Source organism: Antechinus flavipes, chromosome 5 (genome assembly GCF_016432865.1).
Source record: "Antechinus flavipes isolate AdamAnt ecotype Samford, QLD, Australia chromosome 5, AdamAnt_v2, whole genome shotgun sequence".
NCBI classification, from domain to species: Eukaryota; Metazoa; Chordata; class Mammalia; order Dasyuromorphia; family Dasyuridae; genus Antechinus; species Antechinus flavipes.
In genome coordinates this window covers 285,140,653-285,153,081 of record NC_067402.1, presented here as the reverse complement: position 1 = coordinate 285,153,081, position 12,429 = coordinate 285,140,653, and the positions used below count along the sequence as shown (strand labels likewise).

General features: G+C 42.7%; 1 protein-coding gene across 1 annotated transcript in view; it reads left to right on the top strand.

Annotated features, from left to right (window-relative positions):
- RAC2 (Rac family small GTPase 2) overlaps positions 1–7,798 on the top strand; it is a 38,248-nt gene extending 30,450 nt beyond the window's left edge. The window contains exons 6-7 of the mRNA XM_051961788.1: positions 6,218–6,350; positions 7,508–7,798. Coding sequence (XP_051817748.1) covers positions 6,218–6,348 — 131 coding nt within the window. The 3' untranslated portion in view covers positions 6,349–6,350; positions 7,508–7,798. The remainder of the gene's footprint in view (positions 1–6,217; positions 6,351–7,507) is intronic.
- The last annotated feature ends 4,631 nt before the right edge of the window (positions 7,799–12,429 follow it).

Sequence of the window (12,429 nt, the reverse complement as noted above, 5' to 3'; positions counted from 1 at the left end):
GGGTGGCTGAGTAGCCGGTACAAGTGGCCACGGAGTAAGTGGCAGTCTGGTTTGCCCCACGGCCGGCAGGATTCCTGGTACTCCCAAAGGCCGATTCAGGAGGAAGTCTGGCCCTGCCCTCGGGTGCCCTGGCTCTCTGTTCCTCCTGTATTCTGACCGCCCAGGCGCCTGTTGACATTTTACAACTTTGTGGCCCAACAGCAGCCCTCACCTCCCTACCCCCCATCTCTCAGTCTGTCTAACTTCGCCATCTCCTCTTTCCGGCCGGAACTGGGAGGGTCCTGAGAGGGGAGGCCTTCACATCTCTTCTCTCTTAAACAGGAAAAGAAACCACAACTTCCTGTTCTCTGCTCCTCATGACTACTTAATGTTGGGGGCTCAGCTCTGGCCCATCTACCCCCGGGCCTTGCTCTTGCCGGCAATCCCTTGCCTCCTCTTTCTCCTGCTATGTTCAGATATTTTATTGCCTACAATATAGCCCGGTTACCTTAGAGGCCTATCTCTCTGCTTGGTTCCAAGAATTCCCTCCAAATGTCTCCAAATCCAAGGGTTTGTCCTTCAGTCCTCCAGCCAGCCAAGTGGAAAATGGAATGGATCTCTCTTGCCTCGGAGAGGGGGCTTCTGGCTCTCAATCTCCAATATAGCCTGGTTAGCTTTTCTTAGAGGCCTCTCTCTCTCCTTGGTTCTAAGAACTCTTTCAGCTTTGTCCTTTGCTTCTGCCTCTTGCTTTCTTCAGCTCCACTCCCAGTGCTCACCATAGCCATGCCATGCCCAAGACTTGGCCCAGTCACAAGTAATTCTCCTCCCTTGGTTCCACCAGCTCATTAGACTGGCAGTTATCTCAGGGAAATGACAGATGCAGGAAGAATAGGGTTGGGGAGAATGGACACAAACAAAGCAAGTGGGATTTCAGAGGGAGATGCTAAGTACTCTCCTGTGTGCTTTGGGCTTGAAGGATAATGAAGGGCATCCTCCCTGGCCTCAGGGAGCGTCCAGTTTCCCTGGCCAGCCTAGGTGGACTGACTAGTAGGGGTGCAGATAGGGAAACAGATTCAGAGAAAAGGATGTCATCTGAGGTCCCACAGGAGCAAAGAGCAGTTCCTGTAATAGACAGATGCTCTGGAATCATCTAAATGAAAACTTATATTTATTGAATGTTTTTACATCTTTTGTAGAATCATCAAATGTCAGAACTGGGAGGGGCCTTAGAACAGGCAAGTCAGAAGTGGGTGGGGGGTCTTAGAACAAGCTCTAGAAGGGACTTAGAATAGGGGATGTCAGAGTTGGAAGAAACCTCGGGACAGAGAATAATAGGGCTGGGAGGGCCCATAGAATACGGGATGTCAGAACTGGAAATATCATAGAACAGAAGATAGTAAAGAAATTAGTTCAATTCCCTGATCTTACAGATAAATAAACTTATGTCTAAGAAAGATAATTGACTAACCAAACTTCAAACTGTTGAAGAATTGGCAAACTACGTTTCTCTCACTCCATTCTGGGGAATGGGAATCATCAACAGAGCTGAAATTTCTTCCTCTCTCAGCTCCCTCTCGAGGCTTCCAGGTTTTGCCTCAGCTCAGCTGAGCTCGCCAGGGTTCATTCCCATATCAAAAGGCGTGTTTGAGTTCACAGAATATGTAGTCCCCTGCCTCCAGTACCCTGTGAGACTGGCAAGACAAATATTCATATCTTCACTTCACAGATGAAGAACAAGTTAGAGCATATGGGATCCATGATCGGTAAATGATTCATCCGAGATCCACAATATGTATTCAAACCCAGATCTCCTCATGTACTTTGCACAGAGTGTCAAAATGGATAGAAAAATCACAATTGTGGTAATGAATGTTTAATAACCAGCTTTCCAGAAAAAATTACACATAATTGCAAATTTAATCTTTATTATTAACATTTTTGCCATAGTTTTTTAAGTCCAGACCATCAACAAAACAGGAAATCGGGCCTTGATTTGTAACATATGCCAGTTTCTGAAGTGTAAAAACTCACACTGAAAATGTATCCGGTGGTAGTAACAAGCTGGGTGGAGCTGCCTCCAGCACATCTCTTTGACAGATGAATTGGTGATCAAGAAGACATGAGTTCAAATCCAACCTTAAACATTTACTATCTGTGTCATCTTGGGCAAGTCATCCTACCTTGAAGAGCATCAGTTTCCCCATTGTCAAATGGGAATAATTATATATATAATCTATGCTACTTGGCCTTCTGCCTAGGCAGAGGTGGGTAATCCTTCGATTTTCTTGAGGCTCCATGGGACTCTATAGGTCATCTTGCTCAACTCCTTCAATTTGCTGATAGGAAACAGGCTCAGGAACAGAAGTTTCAGAAACAGCTATTCTGACTTGGAGTCCCTTTTTAGAGAGGTGGTTAGATTCTCCCTGACTTTTCACTGTCTGAAGCAGTGGTGTCAAAATAAAACAAAAATGAAGGCTTCTAAGTTATACATAATCTTGTGGTCCACAATGACCAAGAAAACCACAGTGTTTAAATATTCTTTTTTTATCTTTTGTGAGGCGATTGGGGTTAAGTGACTTGCTTAGGGTCACATGGCTAGTAAATGTTGTGTCTGAGGCCAGATTTGAAGTCAGGTCCTCTTGACTCCAGGGCTGGTGCTCTATCCACTGTACCACCCAGCTGTCCCATACTTATTCTTTTAAAAAAAACATCACATTAAAATCAATTGGGAAGTAAATTTGAATCTTGATTTGGGCTAAGCCAGATTGGCTGCATGTAACTGGTGTGCCTTGTATTTGATATCTCTGCTTTTGACAAGCCAAAAAGGGGAGATTCCCAAAGTGTTTTTCAAACCTTAGTGCTCTTGTTAATGTTACTGAATTACACTACACAGGATTTCCCTTTGAGGTGGTCTGGGTAGGCATCATCCCCATTGTACAGATGGGAAAATTTAGTCAGAGAGAAGTGATCCAAGGTCACACGATAGAGTTGATTCAAGGGATCAGGGTGGGGAGAATATGTCAGCTTTTTGAGGAAGCCCTATATATACTGAAGGGGCAAGGAAAGGAAGGAGTCCCCAGATGGTCTTGAAAGTATGTCTTCAGGGCTTTATGTTCTGAGTAGAGGGTGAAAGAAGCAGGGATAGAACTTGTAGAATTTAGCCTGGAAGCAGGAATAAGCTGGGGTCAGCTCCAGCCTTTCTAGAGCCAATTGTTGAATTTTCATTGTGAGCATTTATACTTTGGAAGATGACAGATACTCCAAATCAAGATTTGATTTCTTGTTTTATGGCTTATCTAGGCTTATGAGGGTGATAGAGAAAATTTTAGTGATAAAGATGAAACTTAAAGGCATATTCTGTAAACATCCTCACACCACCCCGCAAGAGATAGTTATTGAACATTTAGCAGCGAATGCCTGCCTTGGTCCAAATGTGATAAGTATTATATTCAATTAGATTGAAAAGTTTCATGACAGAGGAGAGTTCTGGAGTTTAGGAAAGAAATGGATTTTTATAGAAAAAAGTATGGATTTTTCCCTAGGAAAGGTAAAAAGATGAAGAAGTAAGAAGTCTGACCCTCCATGTCTCAGGATAGCTAAGCTGATGATGAGGACACTCAGTATAGGGTTTTATGATGGTTGATTAAAGGACTGGTGTTTAATATGGAGAAGACTTAGAACAGACTTACTGGGTTTATGGGTAGGAAAAAGAGAATGGGAGGAGGAAATGCTTGATAATTGGGGAGGGGGGAATGAGAACCACAGAAAAGACAAAAAAAATTCTAGCCCAAGAGGATTATTTTGAAAGTTATTGAATTTATAAGATACTTAAAAGAAAAGCTAATGGTTTGTACTAGTTTTAAAATTTCTAATATTAGCATCTTCCTCTGTTATATATAAGGAAATGCCCTTTCCTTTGGTGTTTATTAGATTTAGAATAATTTTTCTTTTTTTATTATAGCTTTTTATTTACAAGATATATACATGGGTAATTTTTTCAGCATTGATCCTTGCAAAATCTTCTGTTCCAACTTTTTCCCTCCTCCTCCCACCCCCTCCCCTAGATAGCAGGTTGACCAATACATGTTAAACATGTTAAATTATATGTTAAATCCAATATATGCATACATATTTATACAGTTATCTTGTTGTACAAGAAAGATCGGATTTAGAAATAAGGTAAAAATAACCTGAGAAGGAAAACAAAAATGCAAGTGGACAATAATAGAAGGAGTGGAAATGCTATCTTGTGGTCCACACTCATTTCCCAGTGTTCTTTTGAATAGCTGGTTCTCTTCATTACTGAACAACTGGAACTGATTTGGTTCATCTCATTGCTGAAGAGAGCTACATACATCAGAATTGATCCTCATACAGTATTGTTGTTGAAGTACATAACGATCTCCTGGTTCTGCTCATTTCACTCAGCATCAGTTCCTGTCAGTCTCTCCAGGCCTCTCTGAAATCATCCTGCTGGTCATTTCTTACAGAACAATAATATTCCATAACATTGCTATACCACAATTTACCCAGCCATTCTCCAATTAATGGACACCCATTTAATTTCCAGCTTCTAGCCACTACAAAGAGGGCTGCCACAAACATTTTGGCACATACGGGTCCCTTTCCCTAGAATAATTTTTCTTAATAAAACTGTGAAAATGAAAAAAAAAAGTTGGTCATATAGAAGTGTTAGACAATTTTTGGTTTCAAAAGGGCACAACTAGGAAAAGATTGTAGGAAGAATAATTTTAACCCCACAGAAGGAAAAATTTCTCGACAATAAGATTATTAAAATACTAGAATGGAATGCTTGTAAGGTAGAATATTTTTGACCATTGGATGTATCGAGGTAGATGAAATATAACCAATTCCTAGAGATGCTGTAGGAGAATTTCTTCTCCGCTACAGCTTATGCTCCATGATGACTAATGTTCCTTAATCTCTAAGATTCTATATTTCTGAATCAATTCAATAGACATTTATGATATGGTATCTATGCATAAGACACTAGGCTGAAATTTGACTTGATGAAAAGAAGCATTTTCTAATCATTAAAACTGTCCAAAAATTGAATGCCACTTTACTAGGTAGTGAGTTCCCTATTACTGGGAATATTTTAGTGGAGTATAGATGTCCTCTTGCTTCTTATCTTGGAATTTCATGCCTCAGATAAAGGCTTGGTTATATTATGTGACCACTTTTTTGATTTGGGGATTCTGCAGCTTTATGTCCTCTCCCAATGGATTTTTGACTGCCATCAGGAACAATTGTTATGTTGGACCTTTAATTTGATTGGCCAAATTTCTCCCAGGCCTGATGGGAGAGGCGGCAACATGTGACATTCAGGACTTGGGCCTGAATACTGATTACTGCCTGTGTGATCTTGAACAAGTCACACAGGCATTGGTGTTTGAGTATGGATAAAGCACCGGACCTGGAGTCAGGAAAACCTGAGTTTAAAATGTTTGACTGAGTTTAAGCTGTTTGACTATGGGCAAGATGCTTAAACTGTGTGCCTCAGTTTTTTTTTTTTTTTTTTTGTTGTTGTTATTTTTTTTTAATCCATAAAACAGGTGCTAATAATAGAACCTCTTTTACAAGGTTATAAGGATAAAAAGAGATAGTATCTGTAAAAATGGTTTGCAAACCTCAATCCATCATATAAATGCTAGTTATAATTGTTATTTTTATGATAAAATTTTATTGATATCTTTACATCACCTAAATTTACCCATCTCCTTCTCTGTTTTTTATTCCTGTATCCTTCTTTTTCCCAAGACCCATCCCCTATGACAAAGAATATTTTTAGAAGGGAAAAAAGAAGGGAAAGGGAAAAATAGTAAAATTGATGAATATTTTGAAAAAAATCTGAAATATAGGACCTCCCACTTCTTTAAAGAAGTAGGGAGAGGTACCTTTTTATATCTCTTTTTATGACCTGGATGGCCAGATAATTAACTTTTTTGGGCCTCAGTTTTTTTATCTGTAAAGTAAGGGATTGGTCTAGAATGGCCTCTGAGATTTCTTTCACTTCACAAGGTAGGACCCTGTGATTTGCTTTTTTCCTCCATCTATCTCTTGCCCAATTTGATGACTTTGGGGAATGAATACTCTAGCTAACAGTCTTTGCTCTTCTTCCCTCCCTCTCTCTCTTCCTTCCTTTCTCTCTTTCTCTCCATCTCTTTTTCTTTGTCTCTCTTTTTCTTTCTCCTTCTCTCTCTCTCTCCTCCACCAGACTCTGTGAAGTATCTGGAGTGTTCTGCCCTCACTCAGCGCGGACTAAAAACTGTCTTTGATGAGGCCATCCGGGCCGTCCTTTGCCCCCAGCCTACCCGACAGCAGAAACGCCCCTGCAGCCTACTCTAGAGGTAAGTACTGCAGATAGCTCCCTGGCCTGCACAGCCCACTACCCTCTCTTAGGAGACTGAGTTAGCTCTTCCCATCTGGGTAGGCTCCTTTTTGACAAAGACTCAATCAGTAAACATTTATTAGGCACCTACTGTGTGCCTGGCACTGTACTTATAATGCTAGTCCTGGGTCGAGCTTCTCAGGGGGTGAAGTGTCTGAGGATGGGCTCCCAGCATGAGTGCTGGGTTGGTTGATGTCACTTACTGTGGAGCTAAGGACAGTGTAGAGCAGAAGATTCCCAGGGGTGGAGCATTATAGAAGCCTAGAACTAGAGCTAAAAAGACACTCTCTTTTTACAATTCAATCCTATCTTTTTACAGATGAGGAAACTGAGATCCAAGGGAGTTAAGTCCAAAGTGACATGGATAGCAAATGACAGAGATGAGATTTGAACCCAGGGGCACAGTGGAAAGACTCCCTGGGTGCTCCTCCCATCTCTAGCTATAAGTCCATGGGCTTGGCTTACACTAAGAATATTTTTAGGTCTTTTTTAAGTCACTGAACCACTAGCCATAGAGAACAATAGATTTTTCAACCTTAAATACCCTTGCATGAGGGATGGATGAAGTATAATGGCCTGCTCAACTGTCTTTTTGCCCAATCAGATCACCGCTTAATTAGATGTTGGGGTTGAGGCTCATTAATGAGGATTATCGTCAAAGAGTTCCTTGAGTATATACAATAGTCTGTGCATTTTCTCCTCATCATCTGCTATATCTTCAGAAAAAGCAGATACTTGTTAATTGGAAAAAAAATAATTACTCAAAAAATTAAGTCATTGGAAGGTGAGGTTGGAAATTGGAGATGTGATTAGACACACTGTGAGAGGGACTTGTCCAACTAAAGCCTGCTGGAGAGTCTTGGGAAACAGTGGAAAGTAGGCTGAATTTGGAGTAGAAGGACTCAAGTTCAAATCAGGCCTTGTCCATTTACTGTCTGAGTGACATTGGACAAGTCATTTTAACCTCTCCTCATCTGTAAAATGGGGTTATTGATGGTAATGTGACCTCTAAGATCCAATCTAGCTCTAAATCTATGATCTTATGAGACAAGTAGAGGTGTAGATGAGCATAACCAAGGGACTTGCTAATTCTCATCCTTTATCTTTCCTATCCAGGTATACCCTTGGTGCCTATCTGTTCCCCAGTCTGTATAGCTCTCCTCCCCAGTTCTCTGATTTCAAAACCTGGGGGCTTTTCAGCCAGTCAGCCTGCCTTCTCCCCTTGGCGTTCCTGAACAAATGGATGGAGCTCTTGTCACTAATCTCCCGCCCGCCAAAGACATTTCCAGGACAGGATCGTGTGAGCGCATGCAAAGCTGTTCCCCACTCCCTTGGGGTCCCCTGCTACAGCCAGGGGCTTCTGGGGGAGATGACCAATAAAACAGACCTCTTTTACTGCAGTGGAAACGCTTGTGTGGGACCTCAACAGTGGATGCTCTATTGGGCCCCAAGAACCTTTGTCCCATCCTCTCGAAATCCTTCCTTCCCAAGTCTTTCCCTTCTCAAGCCCAGTTGTCCCCATCACCGCCATCACGTCATCTTTTCTGGTTAACAGTAATGATTCTGGCTCATAGTGATGATTATTTACATTGGTGCTCCTCCCACCTCTAGTCATAAGGCCATAGACCTGGCTTGTCCTCCAACCGTTTTTAAGGAAGGAAATCCTAAACCAAGGCATTGAGCCACTAGGCCCACAGAACAATACTTTCTTCATCCTCAATCCCCCCCACTTACATGGGGGATGGATGAAGTACATTCGCCCACTCAACTGTCTCTTGCCCGGTTATACAGACAATTGAACTCAGGTCCTTTCTGCTCTTTCTGCAGCTTCATGAAACATCCTCAGTTGACCTCAAGGACCTTTGGGATTCCAGCCATAGAAACACTCAAGGAAAGCCCTAGGAAGAACAGAGCCATTCTTCCCTAACCCACCCATTGCTCTGCCAAGACGAGTCTTGTCTTTCTTCTCCCAATGAACAGCTTGGTGATGGCAGTACAGGAGGCCCACCTAAGAAACATCAGCTCACAAGTGGGATTTCTCCCCTTGTTATTTGGCAATCTTGCAGACCCTGCGTAGTAGAGAGCTTGGTGCCCCTTGTTGGGGAGTTTGCCTGGAGCTTGGCTTCCTTAATGGGATAGCACAGCTAGTCAGGGGCAAACCCAGGACTCAGATCTCTGAGCTGCTAAATCAAGAATGCCATAATTAGGGGTAGCTAGGTGACTCAGTGGATAGAGAGAGCACTGGCCTTGTAGTCAGGAGGACCTGAGTTTAAATCTAGTCTCAGACACTTAATACTTCCTAGCTGTGTGACCCTGAGCAAGTCACTTAACCCCAATTGCCTCAGCAAAAAAAAAAAAAAAGAAAAAAAAAAGCCATAATTAAAAGTATAACTCTCATTTCCATGGTATCTTGAGTTTTATGAATAATCTATAGCAGGTAAGAAGTGCTTCCTAGCCCCTCAGGGACTGAGGTCCATGTCTTCCCTTAAGATACCCTGGGGAGATGACCACTAGAGGGACACCCCCTCCATCCCCACCCTGCTCCAGCCTCCTCTCTATAAAACTCATTATAAAAAGCTTGGAAGAAACAATATCTGGACTCCTAGTCAGGGGACCTCTGGGTTCTTCTGTTATACTCGGTGTGATTGTGGATTTGTCCCTTTCCCTCTCTGAGGTTTCATTTTTTTCATCAGTAAAAATGGGACTATGTTGGGCAAGTTACTTAACCCCAACTGCCTCAGCAAAAACAAAACAAAAACAAAACAAAACAAAACAAAAAACAAAAGCAAAAAAAAAAAAATAGGGATATGAATCTTTGCTCTCACTCACAAGATTGTTGGATGAAAAATGGTCCCCACACCTGCAAGAATGGGAAACATCATCATTATTAAGACTAACTCAAGTCCTGTGCAAAATGCTGAGCCTCCTGGGAAGGCAACATAGGTGTCCGCCTACATGTGATTTGAGGGCCACACTTATGAATGGATCTTTCCCTCACCCACACAAATAGGTTTTGATATTCATATTCTGCTGTCTACAGAATGCTTTCACATTTACTAATTTACCTACTACTCCCATCAGAGCCTATCTATGAGGCAGGGAGTAGAGGTGTTTTTAGAACATTTACAAATGAGTAAACTGAGGCCCAAAGAAGGATTGGTCCAGTTCTCATATCACTAGTTTGCCTGTTATTCCCATCAGATCCTATGAGGCAGGGAGTAGAAATGTTTTTAGGACATTTACAAATGGGTAAACTGAGGCCCAAAGAAGGATTGGTCCAGTTCACATCTCACTAGTTTGCCTGTTATTCCCATCAGATCCTATGAGGCAGGGAGTAGAAATGTTTTTAGGACATTTACAAATGGGTATACTGAGGCTTAAAAAAGGATTGTTCCAGTTCACATCTCACTAGTTTGCCTGTTATTCCCATCAGATTCTATGAGGCAGGGAGTAGAAATGTTTTTAGGACATTTACAAATGGGTAAACTGAGCCTCAAAGAAGGATTGTTCCAGTTCACATCTCACTAGTTTGCTTGTTATTCCCATCAGATCCTATGAGGCAGGGAGTAGAAATGTTTTTAGGACATTTACAAATGGGTAAACTGAGGCTTAAAGGATTGTTCCAGTTCACATATCACTACTTTACCTGCTATTCCCACCAGATCCTATCTATGAGGCAGGGAGTAGAGGTTTTTTAGAACATTTACAAATGAATAAACTGAGGCCCAAAGAAAGATTGTTCCAATTCACATAGCTTGTAAGCATTTGCACTCAGATCTTCTGACTCAGTATCCAGAGAACATTTAATAACATAGCAGAAAACTCCTAAAATTTTACCATAGAGAAGGGGGAGATTATCCTGCCTTGGAACCTGAGTTGGTCATCTTCAAAAATTCTTCATTCAAAGATGTGAAAACTGAATTCAGAAGAGCAAAGTGACGGGCGTCACATCATCCCGCTCCAGTGTGAAGTCGTCTCAATGCCATCCTGTATCCCCTGTGTCCCTCCCTCTTACTCTAAGTCCAAAGGAAGGACAGGTCTTGAGACCAGGAGCTGGAGGTCTGAATATGGGTCCAGGTGCTCCTGTGTGGACCAGAATCTGGATTGAGCCAGCCTTTTTTCTCCAGAGAAATGAGGAAACTGAGATGGGCTGAGGTAGAGAGAGAAAGAGAGAGAGAGAGAGAGAGAGAGAGAGAGAGAGAGAGAGAGAGAGAGAGAGAGAGAGAGAGAGAGAGAGAGAGAGAGAGAGAGAGAGAGAGAGAGAGAGAGAGAGTGTGTGTGTACACGCACGTGCCTGCTCAGACTAAAGCAGAGGGAGCCACCAGAGCATGAGTCACCCAGCTAGATGCACACCCTGCAGTCTCTTGTATGCCCTGCAGTTTTCTGACTAGCAAATAGGAGACAAACAACCGGGGCCGGGGATGGATGCAGGACCACTGATCTGGGAGCAGATAAAAAGCAGTGGGGTCATAAAACCTGAGACCTCCTTGTTGGATGGGGTTCACTACGTCCTACTAACACACACAGCAGCTAGCCCAGCTCTGGGTCCCCAGGGATGGCTATTTTTATACAGCCATGCAACACCCTGCCCCCTCCACATACATTCTCTCTCTGTCTCTTTCTCTCTCAAATTTTGAATAGGACAATTTGCCTGCTCCCAAACAAACGAGTAACTAAGTGCCCGCTTTGGGTAAAGCATCCTATTCTAAACCCTGTGAGAAAGTAAGCAAAAAGGCAGACAGTCAGTTCTTACCCTCACGGAGCTCCCAATCTTACAAGGAGATGGTTATTGACCCCAGGGGACGTCACCATCTGATGGGAGACACAGATTTCCCTATGCTCGGGGAACCTTTGGTATGGAGGCTTCTGCCCTTAAGAACAGGCATTGGACTTAAGGCAGCAAGGAACCTCAGAGATCATCAAGTCTAACCTTTTCATTTGACAGGTAAAGAAACTGAGATAATGGCTTGCTTAAAATCATACAGGTATTAAGCAAACTGAGGGGGATTTAAACCTAGTCCTCCGACTCCAGTGGAGATAGAGTCCCTGCCTTTAGGCAGCTCTCAGATTGATGTGGAAGATAAGTTTTTTGTCCTTGAGGAGAGCTTATTTATGAGGGGGAAGCAAACTCTCCCTCCGCAGCCTGGCCCCAATCCATTGAAGAGACCCAACTCTTGCTTTGTGGGGAGACCCTGGTCTGAGAGGAGCAAATATAGACCCCATCCTGAGAAGAGGGGGTCAGGAAGAGGACAGTCTAAGTTGGATGGGGATTACAATCCTCAACTCTGGAGAACCTTAAATCCTTAGAGAAAGACAGGTGGGGGTCTCCCTCAGGGAGCTTCTAATGTGATGTGGATTAGATCAGGTGGGGATAAAATCAGATCCCATGGCAACTATCATGAAAAGGTAGATGAAGGGACTGGGATGTGTGAATTGATCCATCCGGGAAAGAAATGTCTGGGGTATTAGTTTTAAAAAAAAAGAAAGAAAAAAGAAGAAGAAAAAGAGGAGAGCAAGGAACTCCAAATCCCTATCCTTCTCACTCCCAAGCAGCTCCATATAATTCAGAAAGGGGCTTGGACATCATCTAGTCCAGGAGTCCCCAAACTACGGCCCGCGGGCCAGATGCGGCAGCTGAGGACGTTTATCCCCCTCACCCAGGGCTAGGAAGTTTCTTTATTTAAAGGCCTACAAAACAAAGTTTTTGTTTTTACTATAGTCTGGCCCTCCCACAATCCTGGCCCCCTATTTAAAAAGTTTGAGGACCCCTGATAGTCCAATTGCTTCATTTTATAAAGGAGGGAAGTGAGGGTCTTCCCCAAAGGAGATGGATTTCTATATATAGGAAGATGGAGAAATTGGACTTGCCCATGGTCATACTGCAAGTTAGTTGAAGTCGGGGATAAAATCCTGTCCTTACAACTCCAGGTTAGGTTTGCTTTCTTCTAAGCCCACTGGAATTGAATCTGTCTTTAGATTATCTGCAGCTTTCTTCAGAGCAGTGGCCAGAAAACAATCTATAACCAGAAGGGTAGACT